Source organism: Kogia breviceps, chromosome 3 (assembly GCF_026419965.1).
Source record: "Kogia breviceps isolate mKogBre1 chromosome 3, mKogBre1 haplotype 1, whole genome shotgun sequence".
Classification (NCBI taxonomy): domain Eukaryota; kingdom Metazoa; phylum Chordata; class Mammalia; order Artiodactyla; family Physeteridae; genus Kogia; species Kogia breviceps.
In genome coordinates this window covers 167,339,944-167,364,443 of record NC_081312.1, presented here as the reverse complement: position 1 = coordinate 167,364,443, position 24,500 = coordinate 167,339,944, and the positions used below count along the sequence as shown (strand labels likewise).

Below are 24,500 nucleotides of genomic sequence, written 5' to 3'. Positions count from 1 at the left end.
GCATTAATAATTCTTCTATCATCCTCTAAGAAGACTAATCTCTGATCTTCAGATGGCCAGCCTGCTCTCACTGGACACCAAGAGAGTTCCACGTTAAACTCTCCTCACGCCAAGTGCCTCCAAGATGTCATGTAACGTGAGCTGAAGAGTATCTACACATGGCATTCATTCAAAATCACACAGCATGCTTTCCTCCTGTGAGTTTGGAATTCATCTTGGGAGATTTATCAGGCATGTGAAAGGGAAACATCTCCTAAATGAGCTGGAGAAAGCAACGAAAGAAAGAAACGAGGCCAAGCACTGACTTGAAACATGTCAGGATTTTGTCTATTTTTTTCCATCAACATGTGTTGTTCTCATTAATGGGAGTTTCTCACACACTCAGTAAGGGAACAGGCAAAAGTGTATTTTGTTATAGCCTGAAGGCTCACCCAAACATTTAAAGAATTTGGGGAGGCATAAATTTCCTCCAGACTATAATCATCTTTGTGAGATCAAGTGCTCATGACCGAAAACATCTCTGATCTGTGAAATATGACCAAGCCTCTTTAAAATATTTTTCCCCAGTAAGGAGGTAAGTTCATGATACGTATTTGTCATGAGACTTGAAAACATCCTTCCAGCTATCTGTCAAAACTACTTCTATTTTCTTGTTGGTCAAATCATTAGCCTAGGTAACAGATGAAAGGTAGGCTATGGTCCTTAGGCCAAATCCCACCCACTTCCTGTTTTTGTAAGTAAAGTTTTATTGGTTCACACTCAACCTTAGTCATTTACATATTACCTGTGGCTACTTTCATGCTAGGATGGCAGACCTAAGTAGCTGCAACAGAGACCCTGTGGGCAGCAAAAACTGACCTATGTACTATCTGGCCCTTTATAGAAGTTTGCCAACCCCTGATCTAGATCACTGTCTTGGGTAGAAAGAATTCTTTTGAATAACGGTCATCTATCAGATTCCCAGAGAATTTAAAAATTTCCCACGTTATCAAATCCAGACACTTTGCTGACTGGAACAGAAAGGAGGAAGTGAAGAGAGAATTACTAAACTGGGAGTTAGAAGTCACTCATTCATTCATCCGTTTATTCCTTCCACATAAGACACCACCACCATTCCTGTGGTAAATACTGGCACTAGAGTATGAACAATCTGGCCTCATAGAGTATAAAGTCAATGAGCGGACAAACAGTGACCACGTCATTCATTCATTCATCCTTCCTTCATTCATTCTCTGTAATGTGCCAGGAAACATTTTAGGCAGTGGTTAACCATACCAGTTAACCACACCGATTATACATTCTAATGGTGAAGAGAAATAATAAGCACATATGAAAACAGCAGGTACTGATAAATGCTATAATGAGAACATTAGTTCAACCATATGAAACTGAAATTTTTATAGGTCTACAGTAGTTGAATATTGACAATTTTATGTGATTCAACCTATCAGGGAGAAATGCTGACGAGTGATTTTTGGATGGCTTTAAATTAAGGGATCTGGGAGGGAGAGATAAATTAGGAGGTTGGGATTAACATATACACACTACTGCATGTAAAATAGATAAACAATAAGGTCCTACTATATAGCACAAGGAACTATACTCAATATCTCGTAAAAACCTATAATGGAGAAGAATCTGGAAAAGAACATATATGTATAACTGAATCACTTCTGTGCCCTTGAAACTAACACTAATTGTAAATTAACTATACATCAACAACAAAAAAATTTTTTAATAAATTGAGGGATCAAGGAAGGCTTCACTGAGGAGGTGACATCTGAGCTAAGACTTGAATGACAGCAGCATCCCGCCCTGCAAACATTGAGGGAGAAGATTTCCAGGCAGGGAGAGGGAGAGCCCCTTGCAAATACTCTATAGCCAAAGTAAGCTTGGATCGTTCAAGGAAGAGAAAGAAGACCAGAGGGGCTGAAGCAACGTGGGCTCTGGGGAAAGAGGGAGGAAATAAGGTTGAAGAGGTAGTCAAGGGCAGGGTCAGATGGGGTCTTGTGGGTTAGGATAAGGATCTTGGCTTTTACTTGAAGAGTAATGGGAAGGCTTTTAAAAAGGAACATCACATGATCCAATTTATGGCTTTTAAGTGTTTTCACTCCTCTTCTGTGAGACCTAGATGTAGACTACGATAGCAAGAACTGAAGCAGGGAGATTTAGGAGGTAGTATGGAGTTCTGAGCAAAACAAGACTACAGCAAGGAAAGGTGGAGAAAAGTGGGGAGGCAGGAGATGTTTAGGAGTTGAAATCAGCAGGAGCTGGTGATAGTTTAGATGTAATTAGGAGGGAAAATGAGGGATGAGGGAGGATGCCAACGTTCCAATTTGAGTACCTGGCCGGATACCTACGTGGTGTGATTCATAAGCCTGTGAACACCAGAAAAGAAGCAGGTCTTAGGGGAGATAATAGGTACCGTTTTCAACCTGTTGAACTTGTCATCTTTATGACTTGCTTTCCCTCAAGTGGTATCAATGAACATGAAATCCTATATGAATCAGATTGGCAGGTTTGTTTTATTCTTTTAATCATACATCTACTACCTTGTCATTTCCTTTTTCGTCTTCTATGTACTAAGACTATTTTTTCTTCATTTAGCCGATTTTGATTCTCTTGAATGAAGCTTTTGTGTTTGTGCTCTCCTAATGGTCAAGAGGGGAGTCTTACAGTTGCAAATTTGTTGGCATGTCTTTTGGTAGAAGTTGTTTCTTTTATGCCCCTTGAGGTAGACAGGAATTAAAACAGCCAACAGCAGGATTCCCAACCTGGATTTTTTTTTCATTTGACAAAATGGACCTAGGAGGGAGTGATGCTAAATATACAGTGCCCGACAAAGGTTTAGGACCGGAACTTGTATCCCACCCTCAGATCATATCTTAAAACACTAAATTAGGGTGTAAGCAGATTCATAAAATGTGCCTTGCAATCACTTTTCAAGAGCAGCAGATTTGACAGAACTCGAGGCCACATAACTGGAGCAAAAACATGTGAAAATATTCCAGGGTAGGCAGGTTGAAAAGCCTTTGCATTATATACCAAGCATTCTGCCCACCTGTTATCAGACAAAGGCAGTAGCAGTATTATAACAGGATATCCCACCTCTGGATTTGAAAAGCATTTTATTGACGTAAATCATATCATGTACAACCCTGTATGCCATCAGCATACACATCTTCAGTCTCCTGCTAGATTATCCCACTTAGAAGGTCATGTTATATCTTTCCTTCTCCCACATACACAGGTTCACCTCAGAGATATTACGGCTTTGATTCCAGACCGCTGCAATAAAGTGAAAATCTCAATAAAGTGAGTCACATTTTTGGTTTCCCAGTGCATATAAAAGTTATGTTTATACTATACTGTCGTCTATTAAGTGCACAATAGCATTATGTCTAAAAAAAAAACAATGTACAGGGACTTCCCTGGTGGTGCAGTGGTTAAGAATCCACCTGCCAATGCAGGGGACACAGGTTCGATCCCTGGTCTGGGAGGATCCCACATGCTGTGGAGCAACTGGCCCCGTGTGCCACAACTACTGAGCCTGCGCTCTAGAGCCTGCAAGCCACAGCTGCTGGGCCTGCGTGCCACAACTACTGAAGCCCGCGTGCCTGGAGCCTGTGCTCTGCAACGGGAGAGACCACCATGATGAGAGAGGGCACCGTGATGAGAGGCCCGTGCACCTCAACAAAGAGTAGCTCCCGCTCGCCGCAGCTAGAGAAAGCTGCACACAGCAACGAAGACCCAACGCAACCAAAAATAAATAAATAAATTTATTTAAAAAAAAAAAAAGGTACATACCTTAATTAAAAATATGTTATTGCTACTAGTGGGAAGCAGCCACATAGCACAAGGAGATCAGCTCGGTGCTTTGTGACCACCTAGAGGGGTGGGATAGGCAGGGTCGGAGGGAGACGCAAGGGGGAAGAGATATGGGGACATATGTGTATGTATAGCTGATTCACTTTGTTGTAAGGCAGAAACTAACACACCATTGTAAAGCAATTTTACTCCAATAAAGATGTTAAAAATATATATATATTTAATTGCTAAAAAATGCTAACCATCATCTGAGTTTCAGCGGGTCATCATCTTTTAGCAATGGTAGCATCAAAGATCACTGATCACAGATCACCAGAGTAAGTATAATAATGATGAAAAAATTGAGATACTGTGAGAATTACCAAAATGGGACACAGAGACATGAAGTGAGCAAATGCTGTTGGAAAAATGCCACCAAAAGGCTTGCTCAACACGGGGTTGCCCCAAACTTTCAGTCTGTTAAAAAAAAAAAAAAAAAAAAAAAGGCAATATTTTCCAAGCACAATAAAGCAAAGCATTAAAACAAGGTGTGTCTGTAACAGACAGAGCGTTAGTGTTGGTGAGTGAATGGTTCCATGAATCAGCATTAGCCAAGCTGATGATGCCCGATTAAACAATTAAGGAATTTAAAATGCGACACCTAAACACTCCACACTTCATAATTCCTTATCGCAGGAAAGAATTACACACAGTTAAAATGATGATGGAATAACACTTGCCAAGAAGAGGTGTGGGCAGAACGAACTTAGTGTACCCAGAGGTCAATGAGAAGATGTTTCCCTTTCCCAGGTCTTCCCAGTCCAAGTTTGTGAAGCTTTATTTACTCCTGCCATAAAATAACCTTCACTTATGTTAGAGACACATTTAGGGAAAAGGCAACATTACCCCTGGCTTTTAAGTGTGTGAAGACTAGCGATCATTATCAGAAAAGGCCTTTGAAGGGCAACATTTTTAAAGATTTCTAATCTTACACACGGTCTTAGAGCTGGGGCCCACCTTATCCACTTGGGCAATAATAAGTTAATCACCCAAAACAATTTTTTAAAAAGCACCCTTAAGAAATATTTCAGTTTTAGAAATAGGTTAGTAATCCAGTTAAAGAATGAAATTTATTATAATAGCTGCATCATAAGGACATGTACAGAAGTACTTTAGCATCTCTCAATTAAAAATAAAATTTAGCAAAAAAAAAAATAAATAAATAAAAATAAATAAATAAAATAAAATTTAAACCTACAAATAGAAGAAAGTATCACTGACAGGCCCATAAAACATTCGTGCCTTTTCATCTAGAAATCCTGGGATTTAATGAAAGCAGAAAGGTATAGCTCTCTGAGTCGTCGTTCATATAAATCAAAGACTGGAAACAATCTAAATTTTAAACCAACAGGGTAATTTAGTAAAACAATGTACATCAACATCATGATGTTGTTTTAGTCATTAAAATTATGGTTAGGAAGGGTAGGCAGAAACATGGAAATGTGTTTGATATTTAACTGGAAAAAGAGCATATTATAAAATGACACATACTATATGACATGTATACACGTGAAGTTCTAGAAAGCAAGATGCAAGAATTTTTAATAAGAAAATAAGATGGATAGTGGCCAATTTTTCTTTTATTTGCTCTTTTGTATCATGTGGTTGCTTTTAAAAATAATCAAATTAGTTCATTGCAGCACTATTTTCAATAGCCAAGACATGGAAACAACCTAAATGCCCATCAACAGATAAATGGATAAAGAAGATGTGGTACATATGTACAATGAAATACTACTCAGCCCTAAAAAGGAATAAAATAATGCCATTTGCAGCAACATGGATGGGCCTAGAGATTATTTTACTATGAAGTCAGAAAGAGAAAGACAAATACCATATGATATCACTCATATGTGGAATCTAAAATATGACACAAATGAACTGATCTACAAAATGGAAACACTCACAGACAGAGAATAGGCTTGTGGTTGCTGAGGGGGAGGGGAGAGGGAGGGATTGGGAGTTTGGGATTACCAGATGTAAACTAGTATATATAGGATGGATAAACTACAAGGTCCTACTGTCTAGCACAGGGAACTATATTCAGTACCTGTGTTAAACCATAATGGAAAAGAATATGAAAAAGAATGTGAATATATATGTATATATATGTATGTATAACTGAATCACTTTGCTGTACCATAGAAATTAACACATTGTAAATCAACTATACTTCAACAAAATAAATTTTAAAAATAATACAATTTGAAAAAAAATAAACTAAAGCAGAACTCAGGGAAATAAGTAATAGCCAATTAATACCAGATGCCAGGAAAAAGAGGTGACTTTTTGGGTCTTGGTTTAGTTCCAAAGGAATCATGTTTGGGAGTAGGTATTCGGGACAACATGCCATTGTGTTAAACCACTTTTCATAAAAACTCCTCCATGTAACATTTTTGTATTTTAAAAATTGCCCAAATTGCTTTTGGCTGGGAAATACCCTTCAGTGTTAAGTTAGACCTAGGAAGGCACTGTGAACTCGGAAGGAGTCAGCTTAGACCCAAGCGGAGGAAATGCATGAACTTTCGCCACTTTGAGGCCCTTGGGTTCTCATTTTTCTGGGTCTCTGAATCATGAAAGGTCTGAGTTCACCTTTTCAGGAGCATTCAGAGAAGGCCCTTGTTTCAGAAACTCTACTCATTCCGTTCCGAGGTCAGCTGAGTTTTTATAGGACCGGCTTTTCCAAATTAGGCCTGGGGGTGGGGAGGAGAGGTCACAGGAGGAAACCGCATTTCCACACACCCTCTTAAAAGAGGGGAAGGAATAGTCTTCTGGAAAGTTCGCTTTTTTATCTGAAGTCTCAGAAAGTTTCCCACATCCCCTCTGATGGATTCAGCGCCCCATGGAACGCAACAATAAGTATAACTGGCTCCCTGAGTCAGCCAATGTCAGTAATCATTCCAGTAAGACAAACTCTCATTAAAATGCACCGCCTTCCCCTGAGGGAGTGAAACTGAGGACTTCTCCCGCCCCTCTTTCCACATCCGCTGGAAGTTGTTTCCGCATCACCACGGAGCATCCCGCTAAGCAGACCGGGCGGTCCCTGCCACCCACCCCTGGCACTGCACGCAGCATCCCACGCGCCGTAATTGGGGTGCGGGCGGGGGAAGCACTTGGCCGTGAACAGTAACAGCGACGAGAGAGAAAGAAAAGCAGGCCTACCTTAAAACTTTCCAGTCTTTGAGGGGATCCAAGTCAGAGATTAAGGAGACCATTGTCTAAAGGGCGGCCGAAGTCAGATCCACTCCGGAGAGGAGGGGGCGCGGGGAGGGGATGCGGGGGAAGGAAGCGGCCGCCGGCTGCTCGGCTCAGGCCCCCGGAGCGACCGGGCGCCTGCACGAGCGGCTCTTCCTCCTTCTAGGATTGATAAGCACTTGTCCTGGCTTTTCTCCACGCCCACGGCCTAATCAATCTTGCGCTAGATTACTCCCCAGCCCCGGCTCATTTCTCCACACCACCTTTTAAACCCTTGTAATCTGCTCCAACTGATCACATTTGACCTTTTTGTAGCCCACTTTATTCCAAGCACAGCTCTCAGTTAAATCTCTCTTTATTAACACCGTCCTCCTTGGCTTGCTTTTGGAACAAACAGATCAAGCCTGAAGCCTCCAGACTTTAACAGCAATCATTTACAGATTACTGCAAGCTGCAGCTTTCTTCTCCTCTGGGGCATCCTCGTGAGATTTTGCTTTCATATTCCTGTCAGAAGACCGGTTAGGTTTCTTTTTTCCCTTTTTTTTTTTTTTTTTTTTGGTGGCTTGGGTTCTGGGACACCAGCGTCGGGCATACAGCTTCCCTCAGAGGCTGTAACTACATGACTGTTAGGATTTGTTTTTTTGGAAATCATTTGGAACCCGCCTGCTAACAAGCTAGAATTTACTGTGTGCTTTCTGGCAGGGAATTCGTTACACTGCTTTCCCCCCACCCCCTCCTTTCTTTCTTTCTCCTGTTTCAAAAGAACGTCAAGAAGGGGAAATGTAGAATCTCTCCAAGCATTAAGAGAAAAGGGCGTGGGCTTTTCTCCCTCAATTTGTATATCTTTTGTCCTTTATTTAAAACCGAACATCCTTTCCACAATCATCTGAAACCTTGCACATCAGATGTTGAAAACAATATCCAGAGCAGAATTGTTTTCCTCTAGACTGGTCTGTGTACTGATGTAGGTTTTTTGTGACTGTACGTGTTTCTTATTTTTGTAAGCACTGCCTCATAGCATATGCTTTCCTGTTTTCTGAGGTTCTACGTAAGACTCCACTACTGAAGCCCCTCCCCACCCTGTCCTCCCAGGATCCTGGCATTAGAAGACCTTGAAATCACCTGGCATAGGGGTCTCCATGACCTCCCAGGTCTTTCAGATTTTCCTGACACCTGCATGCCACATGAGCTTTACATGATAGGACCTTTACTCTCTTTATATCCAATTCCTCTTTTTCCTACACTTACTTTAGAAGGTAATTTTAAGACCATCACCATAAATGGAAGATCAGCCTCCCTGGTCTAACAAAACAATGATTGTTGTGCCTGGACACATGGCCGGTTCTAGATCTTTTTGTCTTGGTTGAAAAGAGTGTAGAGAGTGAGAGTTAGGGGCTGTTAAGGACACACCAGCACCAACCAAGACATTCCCCACAAGCAGAGTCCAGATTTAAAGAGAACATAGTGCCATTCAGTGGTTCTGCAGTGACCTTACTACCTAAAATGGTCAGCCAGGAGGATGGGTTCCAATTTCTTGCCTTTAGGCTGAGCTTACCAAGAAAGAGAATCTCTTCCTTCCTGAGAGTCTCCAGAGGGAAAGATGTGGTGACAGCTGTTGGAAGCATGCTGCTTTTACTGTCAGGAAGTTCTTCCAGTCAACTCGAAATGCCCCTCACAGCATTTTAAATCCTTTCCCTGTTACCCTTTTCTTGAAGGACCCCCTTCTATCTGAAAATATGCAGCAAACCCTCAGCTGTCTCTGTTACAGTCATACATTCTTTCCCTAATGGCTGTAAATGACTCTCCTCAGAAGTACAACTCTCCTTATGCTAAACAAAGAGAAGAATTTCATACCTTTTACAAAAACCACTGCCTCTCTGGGGCTTCAGGCTCCTTCCTGGGCTGTCTTTGCTGTCCCACTGTGGATCTGGGGTCACAGTATAATAATGTGTAAACGTTTACACGACACTTGTAATCCCCAAGTACTTCACCAAATGTGGGTGATAATAATAGCATTGGTGGGACGTGTACCTGCAAAGGGTTCCAAATGCTTAGATAATTAATAAGCTGTGTCTGCCTTTAGAAAGTTAGCAGGAAAGAAACAAAAGATTATAATGAAAGAGTTTCTGTGACTACAATGACATCATTTTTATATATTAACCCAACGCTCTGCTGCTGAGATTCCGATCTGGAGAAGAAGGGGGAATGGATCCTTAACCCTTGGAGTTCAGTGTTAATGGGTGAAAAGGGGGAGGGACTTGGCTTTTGGCCAAAGGACAAAAGCATGCTCCTCAATTATTAAATCATGTTTTAAAGCAGTAGTCCTTCCAAAAACTTTTTAAAGGCAGTAGAAACTTTCCTTTGGATGAAACCTTGTCCCAAGTCCAAGTGCAGAAACAGATACTAGTGAAAGTTTATTACTGGGACTAATTTCTTTAGGTGTGTTAGCTTGTTCAGCCCTTGTGACTAAGTTGTTTACAAAGTAAGTTACCAGAAGCACCACTGTTTTGTGAATGCAGGTGAGGACATTTGGGCATGCAAATTTGTGCTCAGAGGGCTGGTCCTCAGCAGGGGGAGGTGTGGTACCCAGAAGCCACGCCCACTGGACCCCACGTGATCAACCACACAGGGCACTCCTTTCCTCCAGCAGAGAGGAATACACGAGTAGGGTGCATCTGTATTGGGGTGGGACTAGGGTTGGGACCAGGTTAGGGGTGGATAAGACTGTTTGCATGGGGCTCCTGCTTCCTCTTCTAAGGCGCCCCTAGGAAACCCTAGAGTTCAGGAGGACGCGCTTTGAAATACACTTCCTGAAAGTATTTGGTGATAGACAAATCTTTGAAAGACTGTGTTGAGTCCAATACAGGCTGAAGATTTTGCTCTTATCTTTCTTAATTTTGAGGAACAAGTGTTTTCTTACATACACAGGAGATTAATTCCATGCTGTATATAGTGCAAATTTTCTTTTCCTCTCTCCCCTAAGCATTCTGCTCCTGATTCTGAACAGCTTTACATCAAATGGATCCATTGCCTATTAGGAAAAAAGGCCATCAGAAAGATTCATTCACCTTCAGCTATGAGGGAGACCAGTAAAAACGAACAAACAAGCTACTGCCCTGTTCAAAACGTGGCCAACTGTTCATCTTTAGCTCAGGAAAAGCAACAATAAACTTTCTATATGTAAAACTCAAAGGTTAAATTTAGTGTTGAGAAACTTTGTTCCCAAATATAATTTTCCTCCATGTCACTGTATGAATTACAAGATTTAATTTTGGGTTCTTTTCCTCATATTTTGATAAACTTATGCCTTTAAAAAATGAAATTATTTTATTATTGCTTACAATGACTCTTCAATGGTTGGCTCTTCTGAATGGTCCCTATGTGTTAAAAAAGAATGTCATCCATATAAAGCAACATTCTTAAATTGTCCCACTATTACCAGGGACAAGACTCGTAGTTTTCCTTTTCATATAACTAAAATTTCTGCAATATCTTCTCTCTTCCCAAATACAGAAACTAAAACCAAAATCCAAATCCAAACAAAAAGCAACCCCCGCTTTGGACCTCTTCCATCCAAACAAATAAAGCCTCCAGCCCCAAACCTTATGAGACTGTGGTTTCCACGAGTATGGTGATTAGAGTCACCTGTGAAGAAACTGAGCCACAGAATCCCAGTGAAGAGACAAGAGCAGGAGCCAAAGAATCTGCATTTCACACCAGACCTAGGCAGGAAATGCTGATAGAGCATCAGCAAGTGTAAAATTTACCCCAGTCATATAGCATCCCACGTGACTTTTCATGGGTTGAGGGCCATGGCCTTGAAGCCAAAGGTGGAGATCTTATGTTATAGAGAAACAAGAAGCACCTGTGTGTGAAGTAGCCAAAGAAAGAAAACAAGCATACTCCATCAGTCTGATGCTAGACCAACTACTGAACAGAGCTTCAGAAAGACAGGTATGATGTCTCAGGAAATTCATCTCCCAAGAAAATGTCTAACTTCCTGATAGTCAGGAATTTTTATGAAAACAAAAAAAGCAAACAGAAATAACACAACCTTGCTGAGGAAAAAATAACATTTTATGTCCTTTTTTCATTCTATGTTTCTCTCTAATTTCTGATTCCTAGGAATCCAATTATCCTGTTTTTGTTTTTTTTTTTTTTTTTTTTTTAGTTTAGAAAATCTTGTTGCAAGCTTACTCAGTCCTAATTGTATTACTTCCTGATAAAGATTCTTTCCCCTTCTGCTTGTTCTAGATTTTTCTTTTTCTTATTTTCCAGCTCTTTCCTTCTCCTCAAGTGGGTAAGGTCTCTCTCTCCCTTTTTTTTTTTTTTTTAACATCTTTATTGGAGTATAATTGCTTTACAATGTTGGGTTCGTTTCTGCTTTGTAACAAAGGGAATCAGCTATACATATACATATATCCCCATATCTCTTCCCTCTTGCATCTCCCTCCCTCCTTCCCACCCTCCTTATCCCACCCAACTAGGTGGTCACAAAGCACGAGCTGATCTCCCTGTGCTATGTGGCTGCTTCCCACTAACTATCGATTTTACATTTGGTAGTGTATATATGTGCATGCCACTCTCTCACTTTGTCACAGCTTACCCTTCCCCCGCCCCATGTCCTCAAGTCCATTCTTTAGTAGGTCTGCGCCTTTATTCCCATCCTGCCCCTAGGTTCTTCAGAACCATTTTTTTTTTTTTAGATTGCATATATATGTGTTAACATACGGTATTTGTTTTTCTCTTTCTGACTTACTTCACTGTGTATGACAGACTATAGGTCCATCCACCTCACTACAAATAACACAATTTCGTTTCTTTTTATGGCTAAGTAATATTCCACTATATATATGTGCCACATCTTCTTTATCCATTCATTTGTCGATGAACACTTAGGTTGCTTCCATGTCCTGGCTATTGTAAATAGAGCTGCAATGAACACTGTGGTACATGACTCTTTTTGAATTATGGTTTTCTCAGGGTATATGCCCAGAAGTAGGATTGCTGGGTCATATGGTAGTTCTATTTGTAGTTTTTTAAGGAACCTCCATACTGTTCTCCATAGTGGCTGTATCAATTTAAATTCCCACCAACAGTGCAAGAGGGTTCCCTTTCCTCCACACCCTCTCCAGCATTTATTGTTTCCAGATTTTTTGATGATGGCCATTCGGACGGGTGTGAGGTAATACCTCACTGTAGTTTTGATTTGCATTTCTCTAATGATTAGTGATGCTGAGCATCCTTTCATGTGTTTGTTGGCAATCTATATCTTCTTTGGAGAAATGTCTATTTAGGTCTTCTGCCCATTTTTGGATTGGGTTTTTTGTTTCTTGGCTATTGAGCTGCATGACTTGTTCATAAATTTTGAAGATTAATCCTTCGTCAGTTGCTTCATTTGCAATAATTTTCTCCCATTCTGAGGCTTGTCCTTTCATCTTGTTTATGGTTTCCTTTGCTGTGCAAAAGCTTTTAAGTTTCATTAGGTCCCATTTGTTTATTTTTGTTTTTATTTCCATTTCTCTAGGAGGTGGGTCAAAAAGAATCTTGCTGTGATTTATGTCATAGTGTGTTCTGCCTATGTTTTCCTCTAAGAGTTTGATAGTGTCTGGCCTTACATTTAGCTCTTTAATCCATTTTGACTTTATTTCTGTGTATGGTGTTAGGGAGTGTTCTAATCTCATTCTTTTACATGTAGCTGTCCAGTTTTCCCAGCATCACTTATTGAAGAGGCTGTCTTTTCTCCATTGTATATTCTTGCCTCCTTTATCAAAAATAAGGTGACCATATGTGCGTGGGTTTATCTCTTGGCTTTCTATCCTGTTCCATTGATCTATATTTCTGTTTTTGTGCCAGTACCATACTGTCTTGATTACTGTAGCTTTGTAGTATAGTCTGAAGTCCAGGAGCCTGATTCCTTCAGCTCTGTTTTTCTTTCTCAAGATTGCTTTGGCTATACGGGGTCTTTTGTGTTTCCACACAAATTGTGCAAGTTTTTGTTCTAGTTTTGTGAAAAATGCCAGTGGTAGTTTGATAGGGATTGCACTGAATCTGTAGATTGCTTTGGGTAGTATAGTCATTTTCACAATGTTGATTCTTCCAATCCAAGAACATGGTATATCTCTCCATCTGTTTGTATCATCTTTAATTTCTTTCATCAGTGTCTTATAATTTTCTGCATACAGGTCCTTTGTCTCCTTAGATAGCTTTATTCCTAGGTATTTTATTCTTTTTGTTGCAATGGTAGATGGGAGTGTTGTCTTAATTTCTCTTTCGGATTTTTCATCATTAGTGTATAGGAATGCAAGAGATTTCTGTGCACTAATTTTGTATCCTGCTACTTTACCAAATTCATTGATTAGCTCTAGCAGTCTTCTGGTAGCATCTTTAGGATTCTCTGTGTATAGTATCATATAATCTGCAAACAGTGACAGCTTTACTTCTTTTTCAATTTGGATTCCTTTTATTTCTTTTTCTTCTCTGAATGCAATGGCTAAAACTTCCAAAACAATGTTGAATAATAGTGGTGAGAGTGGGCAACCTTGTCTTGTTCCTGATCTTAGTGGAAATGGTTTCAGTTTTTCACCATTGAGAATGATGTGGGCTGTGGGATTGTCATATATGGCCTTTATTATGTTGAGAAAAGTTCCCTCTATGCCTACTTTCTGTAGGGTTTTTATCATAAATGGGTATTGAATTTTGTCAAATGCTTTTTCTGAATCTATTGAGATGATCAAATGGTTTTTATTCTTCAATTTGTTAATATGGTGTATTACATTCATTGATTTGCATATATTGAAGAATCCTTGCATTCCTAGGATAAACCCCACTTCCTCATGGTGTTTGATCCTTTTAATGTGCTGTTGGCTTCTGTTTGCTAGTATTTTGTTGAGGATTTTTGTATCTATGTTCATCAGTGATATTGGCCTGTAGTTCTCCTTCTTTGTGACATCTTTGTCTGGTTTTGGTAGCAGGGTGATGGTGGCCTCATAGAATGAGTTTGGGAGTGTTCCTCCCTCTGCTATATTTTGGAAGAGTTTCAGAAGGATAGGTGTTAACTCCTCTCTACATGTTTGATAGAATTCGCCTGTGAAGCCTCTGGTCCTGGACTTTTGTTTGTTGGAAGATTTTTAATCACAGTTTCAATTTCAGTGCTTGTGATTGGTCTGTTTATATTTTTTATCTTTTCCTGGTTCAGTCTCAGAAGGTTGTGATTTCCTAAGAATTTTTCCATTTCTTCCAGGTTGTCCATTTTATTGTCATATAGTTGTTTGTAGTAATCTCTTATGATCCTTTGTATTTCTTCAGTGTCAGTTGTTACTTCTCCTTTTTCATTTCTAATTCTATTGATTTGAGTCTTCTCCCTTTTTTTCTTGATGAGTCTGGCTAGTGGTTTATCAATTTGTTTATCTTCTCAAAGAAGCAGCTTTTAGTTTTATTGATCTTTGCTATTGTTTTCTTCTTTTTCATTTATTTCTGATCTGATCTTTATTATTTCTTTCCTTCTGCTAACTTTATGGGTTTTTTGTTCTTCTTTCTCTGATTGCTTTAGGTGTACGGTTAGGTTGTTTATTTGAGATGTTTCTTGTTTCTTAAGGTAGGATTGTATTGCTATAAACTTCCCTCTTAGAACTGCTTTTGCTGCATCCCATAGGTTTTGGGTCGTTGTGTTTTCATTGTCATTTGTTTCTTGGTATTTTTGATTTCCTCTTTGATTTCTTCAGTGATCTTTTGGTTATTAAGTAGTGTGTTTAGCCTTCATGTGTTTGTATTTTTTACAGATTTTTTCCTGTAATTGATATCTAGTCTCATAGCATTGTGGTTGATAAAGAGACTTGATACGATTTCAATTTTGTTAAATTTACCAAGGCTTGATTTGTGACCCAAGATATGATCTATCCTGGAGAATGTTCCATGAGCACTTAAGAAGAAAGTGTATTCTGTTGTTTTTGGATGGAATGTCCTATAAATATCAATTAAGTCCATCTTGTTTAATGTATCATTTAAAGCTTGTGTTTCCTTATTTATTTTCATTTTGGATGATCTGTCCATTGGTGAAAGTCGGGTGTTAAAGTCCCCTACTGTGACTGTGTTACTATCGATTTCCCCTTTTATGGCTGTTAGCATTTGCCTTATGTATTGAGGTGCTCCTATGTTGGGTGCATATATATTTATAATTTTTATATTTTCTTCTTGAATTGATCCCTTGATCATTATGTAGTGTCCTTCTTTGTCTTCTGTAATAGTCTTTATTTTAAAGTCTATTTTGTCTGATATGAGAATTGCTACTCCAGCTTTCTTTTGATTTCCATTTGTATGGAATATCTTTTTCCCTCCCCTCACTTTCAGTCTGTAAGTGTCCTGAGTTCTGAAGTGGGTCTCTTGTAGACAGAATATATACGAGTCTTGTTTTTGTATCCATTCAGCCAGTCTATGTCTTTCAGTTGGAGCATTTAATCCATTTACATTTAAGGTAATTATCCATATGTATGTTCCTATTACCATTTTCGTAATTGTTTTGGGTTAGTTATTGTAGGTCTTTTTCTTCTCTTGTGCTTCCTGCCTAGAGAAGATCCTTTAGCATTTGTTGTAAAGCTGGTTTGGTGGTGCTGAATAATCTTAGCTTTTGCTCGTCTATAAAGGTTTTAATTTTCCCTCAAATCTGAATGAGATCCTTGGTGGGTAATCTTGGTTGTACGTTTCTCCCTTTCATCACTTTAAATATGTCCTACCACTCCCTGCTGGTTTGCAGAGTTTCTGCTGAAAGATCAGCTGTTAACCTTAATGGGGATTGCCTTGTATGTTATTTGTTGTTTTTCCCTTGCTGCTTTTAATATTTTTTCTTTGTATTTAATTTTTGATAGTTTGATTAATATGTGTCTTGGCATGTTTCTCCTTTGATTTATCCTATGTGAGACTCTCTGTGCTTCCTGGGCTTGATTAACTATTTCCTTTCCCGTATTAGGGAAGTTTTCAACTATAATCTCTTCAAATATTTTCTCAGTCCCTTTCTTTTTCTCTTCCTCTTCTGGGACCCCTATAATTCGGATGTTGGTGCTCTCTCTCCCTTTAATTAACTGAAATGACTGATTGGAAATACATTCTACTTCTGTAGAAGAAGCTTCCATGAACTTGGTGATGTGCCAGAGTTTTCAAGTTGGCAGATGGAATGGACTCAGAGACTGTAGCTCTTGTTCTTGACCCTGGAAACTGGATCCAGCTTTGCACTGTTTTCATAGCAATGATGATAGACAGGGATCACCAGATAAATGCCATACTCTCTGTTAAATTTGGATTTGAGACACAAGGATGAAATTTTTAGTATAAGTGTGCCCCTCCAAATATTGCATGGGACATACATATACTAAAAAATTATTTGCTTTTTATCTGAACTCACATTTTAAGTCCTGTGTTAGTTCACGACTTATTTAGCAAATAAGTCCTTTTTACTTGCTAAATCTGGCAACCGTATGCTAGATTGACTTTTTTTTTTTAACATCTTTATTGGAGTATAATTGCTTTACAGTGGTATGTTAGTTTCTGCTTTATAACAAAGTGAATCAGCTATACATATACATATATCCCCATATCTATTCCCTCTTTCACCTCCCTCCCTGCCACCCTCCCTATCCCACCCCTCTAGGTGGTCACAAAGCACTGAGCTGATCTCCCTGTGCTATGCGGCTGCTTCCCACTAGCTATTGATTTGACTTTTAAATAAAGAGAGAAACATCACTGTGATGATTATTTTTCATTTATGGAGGTCTGTAAAGGCACCTTGATGTCATTGGCTATGTCAGGGTTCAGAACAGGCCTCCCTAGGATGTGGATTATTTTGAGTTAAAGGCAATCAAGACCCCACAAGCTAAGGAGACACTACTGCCTGTCCTTCAACTACCTAGAAGAATTTAAATTGGGGATTTTTCCTAGAAAAACAATTATTACCAGAGATACATTTTATCTAAGTGGCCTCATCTATATGGCAGGGTAAACATCTAATTACCAGACATGTGCTCTTCATATCATCCTGTGAATGGCCCTCCTGTCCTTGGAAGCCCCAGGCCCCATCCCATTCCCTAGCTCAGGATGACATAGAAGCCTCATTTTACCTTTCTGTCTCTGACCCTCTCATGTACATGTAATTCCCATACATGCGGAATTAAATTCTATTTTCTCCTGTTAATCTATTTCATGTTAATTTAATTCTTGGACCAGCCAGAAGAACCTAGAAGGGTACAGGAAAGTTTTCTTCCTCCCTGACAACCAGGCATCAAAATGCATTTACTGAAATGTTCTTAAAGCTTCTTTACTGTCTTATGTGTTACACGTCAAATATAAAAAGCCCCATTTGAGGTTGCTTTCTCAACAAAGCAGTGATATGAGGCGAGAATGCCTGTATCTTCCAATGTTGGAAATTAGAAAGTGCCAGGCACCCTTCTTGTCTCAAGACTGGCAAGTTGACTGCATTTTTAAGTGCTGGTAACATTGATATGTTCAGAAGCACCAAAGCTGACATTTTGTAAAATTTGGGAGCGCCTCTATATTATATTTATTTTATACAGAGTGACTTGGCAGATAACACAGCTGCTGTGTCCTCTTGTTTTTGCACCCAGCAAGCATCAGCTCCTACTGTACAAAATCTGCACCTGAAACAGTTAACCATTAATCTTCAGTTACATAAAATGTGTCTTGTACATATCCTTACATTAGCAAGGTCTACAGAGACCAACTTCCAAAGATGGTGGGGTTTTCTTTTTTTTTTAAGAAATGAATGTAACTTTAATGGAATTTCAAGTGCTTTTGTGTTTAGCTCCCAACACCTGATACAATGAAAAGTCTATGAACAAAGATATGTGTTTTGGTGCCTCATCAATGATTAGAGAATTGCTATTATGGGACACTAAAAAAAAACTGCTATTATGGAAACTAAAAAAATTCTAAAGGGTCTCAGAAGAGAGAGCTACAAAACCTGCTAAGTAGAGGGAAAGACCAAATGTGTTATTCAGGGTCTACATATGTACTGAATATTTTCTACTGGTGTAAAAGCCCTCTTAACAATTGGGAAGTAATGCTTTTTCTCATTTGGAGTCTTTCTTAGTCAGCTGAACAGGAGGGCAAAATGGATTAAAGCAGGGGGAGGGGAGGGCTGACTCTCTGCCAGGCATATTTTAAAGTGAGAAAGGAAGAGAGGGGAGAAGACTCACACGCAGCCAGCAGCTTTTCATGCCATTCAAAGACATCACAGGCCAAATTTGGCCATACAGTGGGAAAAAAAAAAAAAAAAAAAAATCAAGCTTTAACTCCTGTACTGCCACAGAAGATGTGATTTTTAAAACTGTGTAATGTCCTTCTTTTAATTTCCAGTCTGCTTTGTTAGCACTCACGGCTCCCAGCAAGCGGGACAAAGGGATGCCCAGAAAAAAGATGTATTGTTCAGACAGTCCCTGTAGCTCAGGCCAGGAAATAAAACCTGCAACGTTGATCCTATTATCTTTTTTTCCGTTTTGTTTTTTCTTTCAATGGCAATTTCAGATTACTCTGGTGTTTGTGTGCTTCAAGACAGGACTCCTCACTGCTTTTTAAGAGGGAAAACTGAGTTTTAGAGGAAAGTCAAACACAAGTGTCAAGTTTCCAGTCAATGAAACAATGTCAACTTCTGCTTATGAAGGACTGCCTAACCAGGAATTCCGCCTGGGGATCAGAGAAAAAGATAAGCTGCCCAATATTATCCCCAACTTATAAACAGCAGACCTAAGTGGAATTAAGTGTGCAACGAATTTACTTGAAGACACAGATTTAAATACTTAATAACTTGTTAATTTAATTCAAAGTAGTAACTACAAAAAATACTGATTGATGATTGATTGATTGTATAAAGGGTTTATTTGGCAATCAAATGATCCATTAGCATGCCAAACCATTTTCCCATTTGTCTACTAGGTAAGGCTTTTCACCATGCTGAAGCACCATGTTGCTTTCTTTTTCTTTTTTAATTTCCAATATGTTGTAGACCAGTATTTTTGTAAAATACAATAAAATTGAACTACTAGAAAAAAATAAAGCAAAATCATACAAAGTATAAACCCCAATTTTAAAAATTATTGGATTAATAGATATAAAATTACTCTGTAAAATTGCTATGCATATCCAAACTCTTACTCCTAATTGTTAAAAAACAAACAAGCCACAGACCTGCGTTGGTCTGCTTTTCACAGTCTGAGGAATACTGGTGAAAAGTATTCAACAACAATAAAAAACAAATTCTACAGACTTTGAAAGAATAGTTTTAGGACCTGTATTGAACCAAGCCATATATGATCTAAGGCAAACAGAAATTATGTCCATTGATACTGTTGATGAAAAGATAAAAAAATAAGCTATTTGGAACTTCCCTGGTGGCACAGTGGTTAAGAATCCACCTGCCAATGCAGGGGATACAGGTTCGAGCCCTGGTCCAGGAAGATCCCACATGCCGCGGAGCAACTAAGCCCACGAGCCACAACTACTGAGCCTGTGTGCCACAACTACTGGAGCCCACACGCCTAGAGCCTATGCTCCACAACAAGAGAAGCCACTGCAATGAGAAGCCTATGCGCCGCAACGAAGAGTAGCCCCCACTCGCCACAACTAGAGAAAGCCCGCGCACAGCAACGAAGACCCAATACAGCCAAAAATTAATTAGTTAATTAATTAAAAAATAAGCTATTCTAGTAAAACATAAAAAATTAAAATCAATTAACTTAGCCACCGGATGCCAAACATTCTAAAAGTCACCATTTAATGAGAAATTTTAAAAATCATTTATAATTACCCTCATGCTTTAAAATGTGGGACTCGAGTTCATTGAAAATAATTCTTTGTTGACTGGCAAGTTTGGAAATTAGTCCTTGCCTGTGACACCTCTCTAATTGCTTCCTCTAGTTCCTACTTTATTCTACAATAGCCAAAGGAAAACAGAACACCGCTGTCGATTTGCTACAATTTAAGATATCTCAATATATGAAAATCCAAATGTATTCCCCAAAAGATCATTTAGATTATAAAATATTTTGAAGGGTTCCTAATGTAGTTAATTTCCCCTAGTGTGCTTGAGCAGTGTTTTAAATCACTAAACAGTTGGCATAGCTATAAGTAGAAGGGCCTAGAAGTGAAAATAGAAAAGAATATTGATGTAATAAACCCATAGCACTTACTATGTCCCAGGCACTGTTCTAAAGGATGTACAAAAATTAAGTCACTCAATCCTCATAACAGCCTATGAGGCAAACTCTATTTTTATCTCCGTTTTACAGGTGAGGAAACTAAAGCTCAGAGAGGGTAAATGATGACTGCAGTGAGTAGCCGGCAGAGGCAAGATTTGAAACCAAGTGGTCTGGTTTTCCGGTCACCCTCTCATTCCAAACCTAAGGGGCATCTTCTAATGGACCATCAGAAAGAAGGGCAAAACGTTTTTCAAAACATAAATGTAATTCAGCTGGACAATTAATGAACATTGTGACTTAAATAAAACTTTCCCTTGAACATATTTAATTTATAGATCAAGGCAGAAGGCGGAAACCATCATTTTATTCTTAGATCACTGAAGATTCACTGAATATCCGTTCACCTCCCTTTAGAAACCACTTCTTTCAGTGTCCTTTCTAAATAACTCTATAGTAATAGAACTAATGACCACTCAGTTGCCTTTGTACTTTCCTTTGTAAACATCCACCCTGCATTGCTCCTTTCTAGGAGAAGACAACCCCAGCTCTAACCCTCATCTATGGATCATTTATACATACTCTACAAGAGCTTACAAAAGGATCAAAAGTCTCTGAGTGTGTAGGCAACAGAAACCATACAAGCGTTTCCAGAGTCCAGAGGGGAATTACTGTTTGCCGTGTATAAATCAAAACCTACATGCATGTAAGTACAATTATGAAGGAGATATTCCCACAGGGGAAAAAGTAGGAAGGAAAGAAAACATATCTAGACAACAACGACAGAATGGCACAAACAATGTCACAAAATTTAACAAAGGCATCACCGGAACAGAATTTGGCCCTCAGTATTATATTATTCCTTGAATAGAAAAACTAATAGATGATGGTGAAAACGTAACAGAGAGACTGGAATAATTACTGAACTAATGTCTTTTGAAAAAACTGTGGGAGCTCTATGGAGGTAAAAATATTAGACCCTCAATTTGTATCAGAAACCAAAATAAATACCAGACAGATTGAAGAACTAGATATAAAAAGTGAAACCATAGAAAATTAGAGGAACGTATAGGGGAGACAAATCTTTGTCTTGATAATTTCTCTGTTTTTAAGTAATTATAAAGGAAAAATTTTAAGTAAAAGCAGTTATAAAAAATATGAAGAAAAGTTTTACATTTGAGTCCATAAAAATCCGTTTATTAAAAACATCATACGTAACATAGAATATGAAAGACAAATTAACACATTATTGACTGGGGGTTTGTGCAGAAACTAACACCTGTGGCTGTAATATATCTGCAGTCAAAAATGTGTTAAGGGCTTCCCTGGTGGCGCAGTGGTTGAGAGTCCGCCTGCCGATGCAGGGGACACAGGTTCGTGCCTCGGTCCGGGAGGATCCCACATGCCGCGGAGCGGCTGGGCCCTTGGACCATGGCCTCTGAGCCTGCGCGTCCGGAGCCTGTGCTCCGCAACGGGAGAGGCCACAACAGTGAGAGGCCCGCGTACCACAAAAAAAAAAAAAAAAAAAAAAAAAAAAAAAATGTGTTAAGAAACATATATGCATTTATAACAGAGCAAAGCTCTGTAGATACAATGATAGAAAAAAATGTGGGCAAATGCCCCGAACAGAAAATGTACCAAAGAAGAAATTCAAATGAAAATATGCATATAAAATTTCTGAAAGAATCAAAGAAATGTAAGTTAAAATAAAATACAGTGCTTTACCCATCAAACTGGTAAATACCTTTAAATGACTATATGTAATGGCCAAATGAGGTACAAGTAAAAGGGCCCACTTATATATAGCTATATGGCTGGTGAATGTTTAAATTGTTGTCCAGAAGGCAATTTGGAATTACGTGTCAAAAATTTTTTAAATATTCCTACTATTTGACTCAGAAATTTCACTTCTAAAAGTTTTTGTTTTTAAGATTTACATAGAAGGATATTCATTGCAGTACTAATTATATTAATAAACTATTAGAGGCAATCTAAATGTCCAGCAATTTAAGGTATATTAAAATATATATGCATACAATGTTATAACTATAAGATGGTATATTATGAAGCCATTAAAACCATGTTTTGGTGGAATAACTTTGAAAGACTTTCAAAATAAAATAAGAGAAAAAGGCAGGGCATAACATGTTGTCCATGATGTATTATCAATATTTTGTTTTGCTACCAGGGATTATAAACTTAATTGCCAAAAGTCCACAGAGGTATCGGAGTGAGTAAAGCTAGCAAAGAAGACCCCTATGAAAATGCAACAATCTTTCTTTCTCCAGATTTTCCAAAAACATTCAGCCTACTTGGTCTAGCTTTTTCTTTTGCAATTATCTTTCCTTCCTCCATTGCCCATTTTTCTTTTTTCCCACTCTTATTGAAGACCAGGCACAGAAAAATATATAATATATATAATATAATATATAATATAATGTATATTATTGTATATATTTATATATTATTGTATATTTTATATATAATATACAGTATTGTATAATATAATATATATAATATATAATATAATATATAAAATATATAAGGACGTGTAATTACTGGCGATGGAAATTCAGCATCACATTAAGGAAGAGCACTCAGAGTGGGGAGTGGGGCTAGCAGAAGAGAGGGGCCCTCTGAGGGCAGGAGTCCCATCCAATCTATTCTTGCCATGGCAGAGTGGAGCCCAAATGTCAGTTCTTGCACTTCATTTGACTTAAGATTATACACACACACACAGTGTATAAGATTTCATGTATGTTTCATAACACACTGTGAGGACCAGACAAAACACATTGAGAAGCTTCAGGTTTTTGACTACCAACAATCACACTTATGTACAGGAATGCAAAAGCTGGAAAGAAATACACAAAAATACAGTTATTAGCATAATTTCAATCATTTTAATTTTTATTTTCTTCATATCTTTTCTATTTTTTAAGTTCTCTCCATGTATTTTTTTTTTATAATCAGTAAACTCTGAGCTCCTCATGTTATTTTATCCCTTTAGTAATCCTTTTAGGAGATATAGTTAAAAAAAAACAAATGAAGGGTCCTATTTTGAAGTTTGTCTCTGATCTTGTATTTCTAAATATGTCCACCTATCTACATGGTTATAGATAATGCCCTTATTTATGAAATCATGATTTCTTTCCTTTCTTTTTTAAAAAAATCATTATTTGTAAGCTGCTGGAAACTTCTTTCAAAACCAGGGGTCTAAAAATTTGTCTCATTTTTCACTCCCTTGCGGCTTACCCTAATCATTTTTGGCATAATTTCAACTACATTTTTTTTCTCCTTTAAATCATATCCGGGGCTTCCCTGGTGGCGCAGTAGTTGGGAGTCCGCCTGCCGATGCAGGGGACACGGGTTCGTGCCCCGGTCCGGGAAGATCCCACATGCCGCGGAGCGGCTGGGCCTGTGAGCCATGGCCGCTGAGCCTGCGCGTCCGGAGCCTGCGCCCCGCAACGGGAGAGGCCACAACAGTGAGAGGCCCGCGTACAGCAAAAAAAAAAAAAAAAAAAAATCATATCCATCCTTTTCAATTACAGTTAGGCAATGTTAAGCAATTTTCTAATCTAGTGGTAGAGACCATCGATGGTCCAATTTTGGCAGTTCACTGGCCAAAGTGTCTTATTATTTCAAATATTAGGACAGTCTATAACTGTTTGGAAAGGCATGGTTTTTAAAACAGAAAAGAAAGCTCTAAGGTTTGCTAGCACTGCCGTGCCATCTCTCAGCACATGCTTCTCTGGATAGTCACCTTACAAAAGGGGGTTAAAAAAAGCAAAAAGAATGTAGCACTAAGTACAGTACTCAATCTAGGAAAAAAGAATATAACAGGCTCAGCCGATTGAGGGTTATGATAAAATAACTGGCAACAACTACAAAGCCCTCTCTTTATATAAGGACAAAGAATGCTTTTCACAAAGCTCAAAACAAATTAATTACAGAATCACTGCTGCACACACACAGTAATCTTTATACACCTCCCTGTCTGGGTATATTATGTTTAAAGGGTGAGGCTTCTTGGAAACAAGCTTGTTTGACCATTTGTCTTGTTTATAAAGCTTGAATTTTATGAAAATTGGGAAAACAGAAAGATCTGGATTTCATTTTTAACCAGCCATTGTTTTTTTCTAATTCCTCTATTTTATTGGAAGCATGTTGTGTTTTGTAAAGTATTAAATAAAAAGAGAAAATGAAAATTGTTCAGATTAGTATAGCATAAAATCAAGT

General features: G+C 38.5%; 1 protein-coding gene across 8 annotated transcripts in view; it reads right to left on the bottom strand.

Moving 5' to 3' along the window:
• Positions 1 to 24,500, bottom strand: part of CELF2 (CUGBP Elav-like family member 2) — an 838,781-nt gene that overhangs the window by 527,841 nt on the left and 286,440 nt on the right. For 2 of the 8 annotated variants that reach the window (XM_067030236.1, XM_067030239.1), the window contains exon 1: positions 7,030 to 7,429. The exons of 5 other annotated variants lie outside the window; for them this stretch is intronic. In XM_067030236.1, coding sequence (XP_066886337.1) covers positions 7,030 to 7,082 — 53 coding nt within the window. In that variant the 5' untranslated portion in view covers positions 7,083 to 7,429. Of the gene's footprint in view, positions 1 to 7,029; positions 7,688 to 24,500 lie in introns of those variants that run through there. One more of the 8 variants, XM_067030237.1, reaches the window with a different exon arrangement.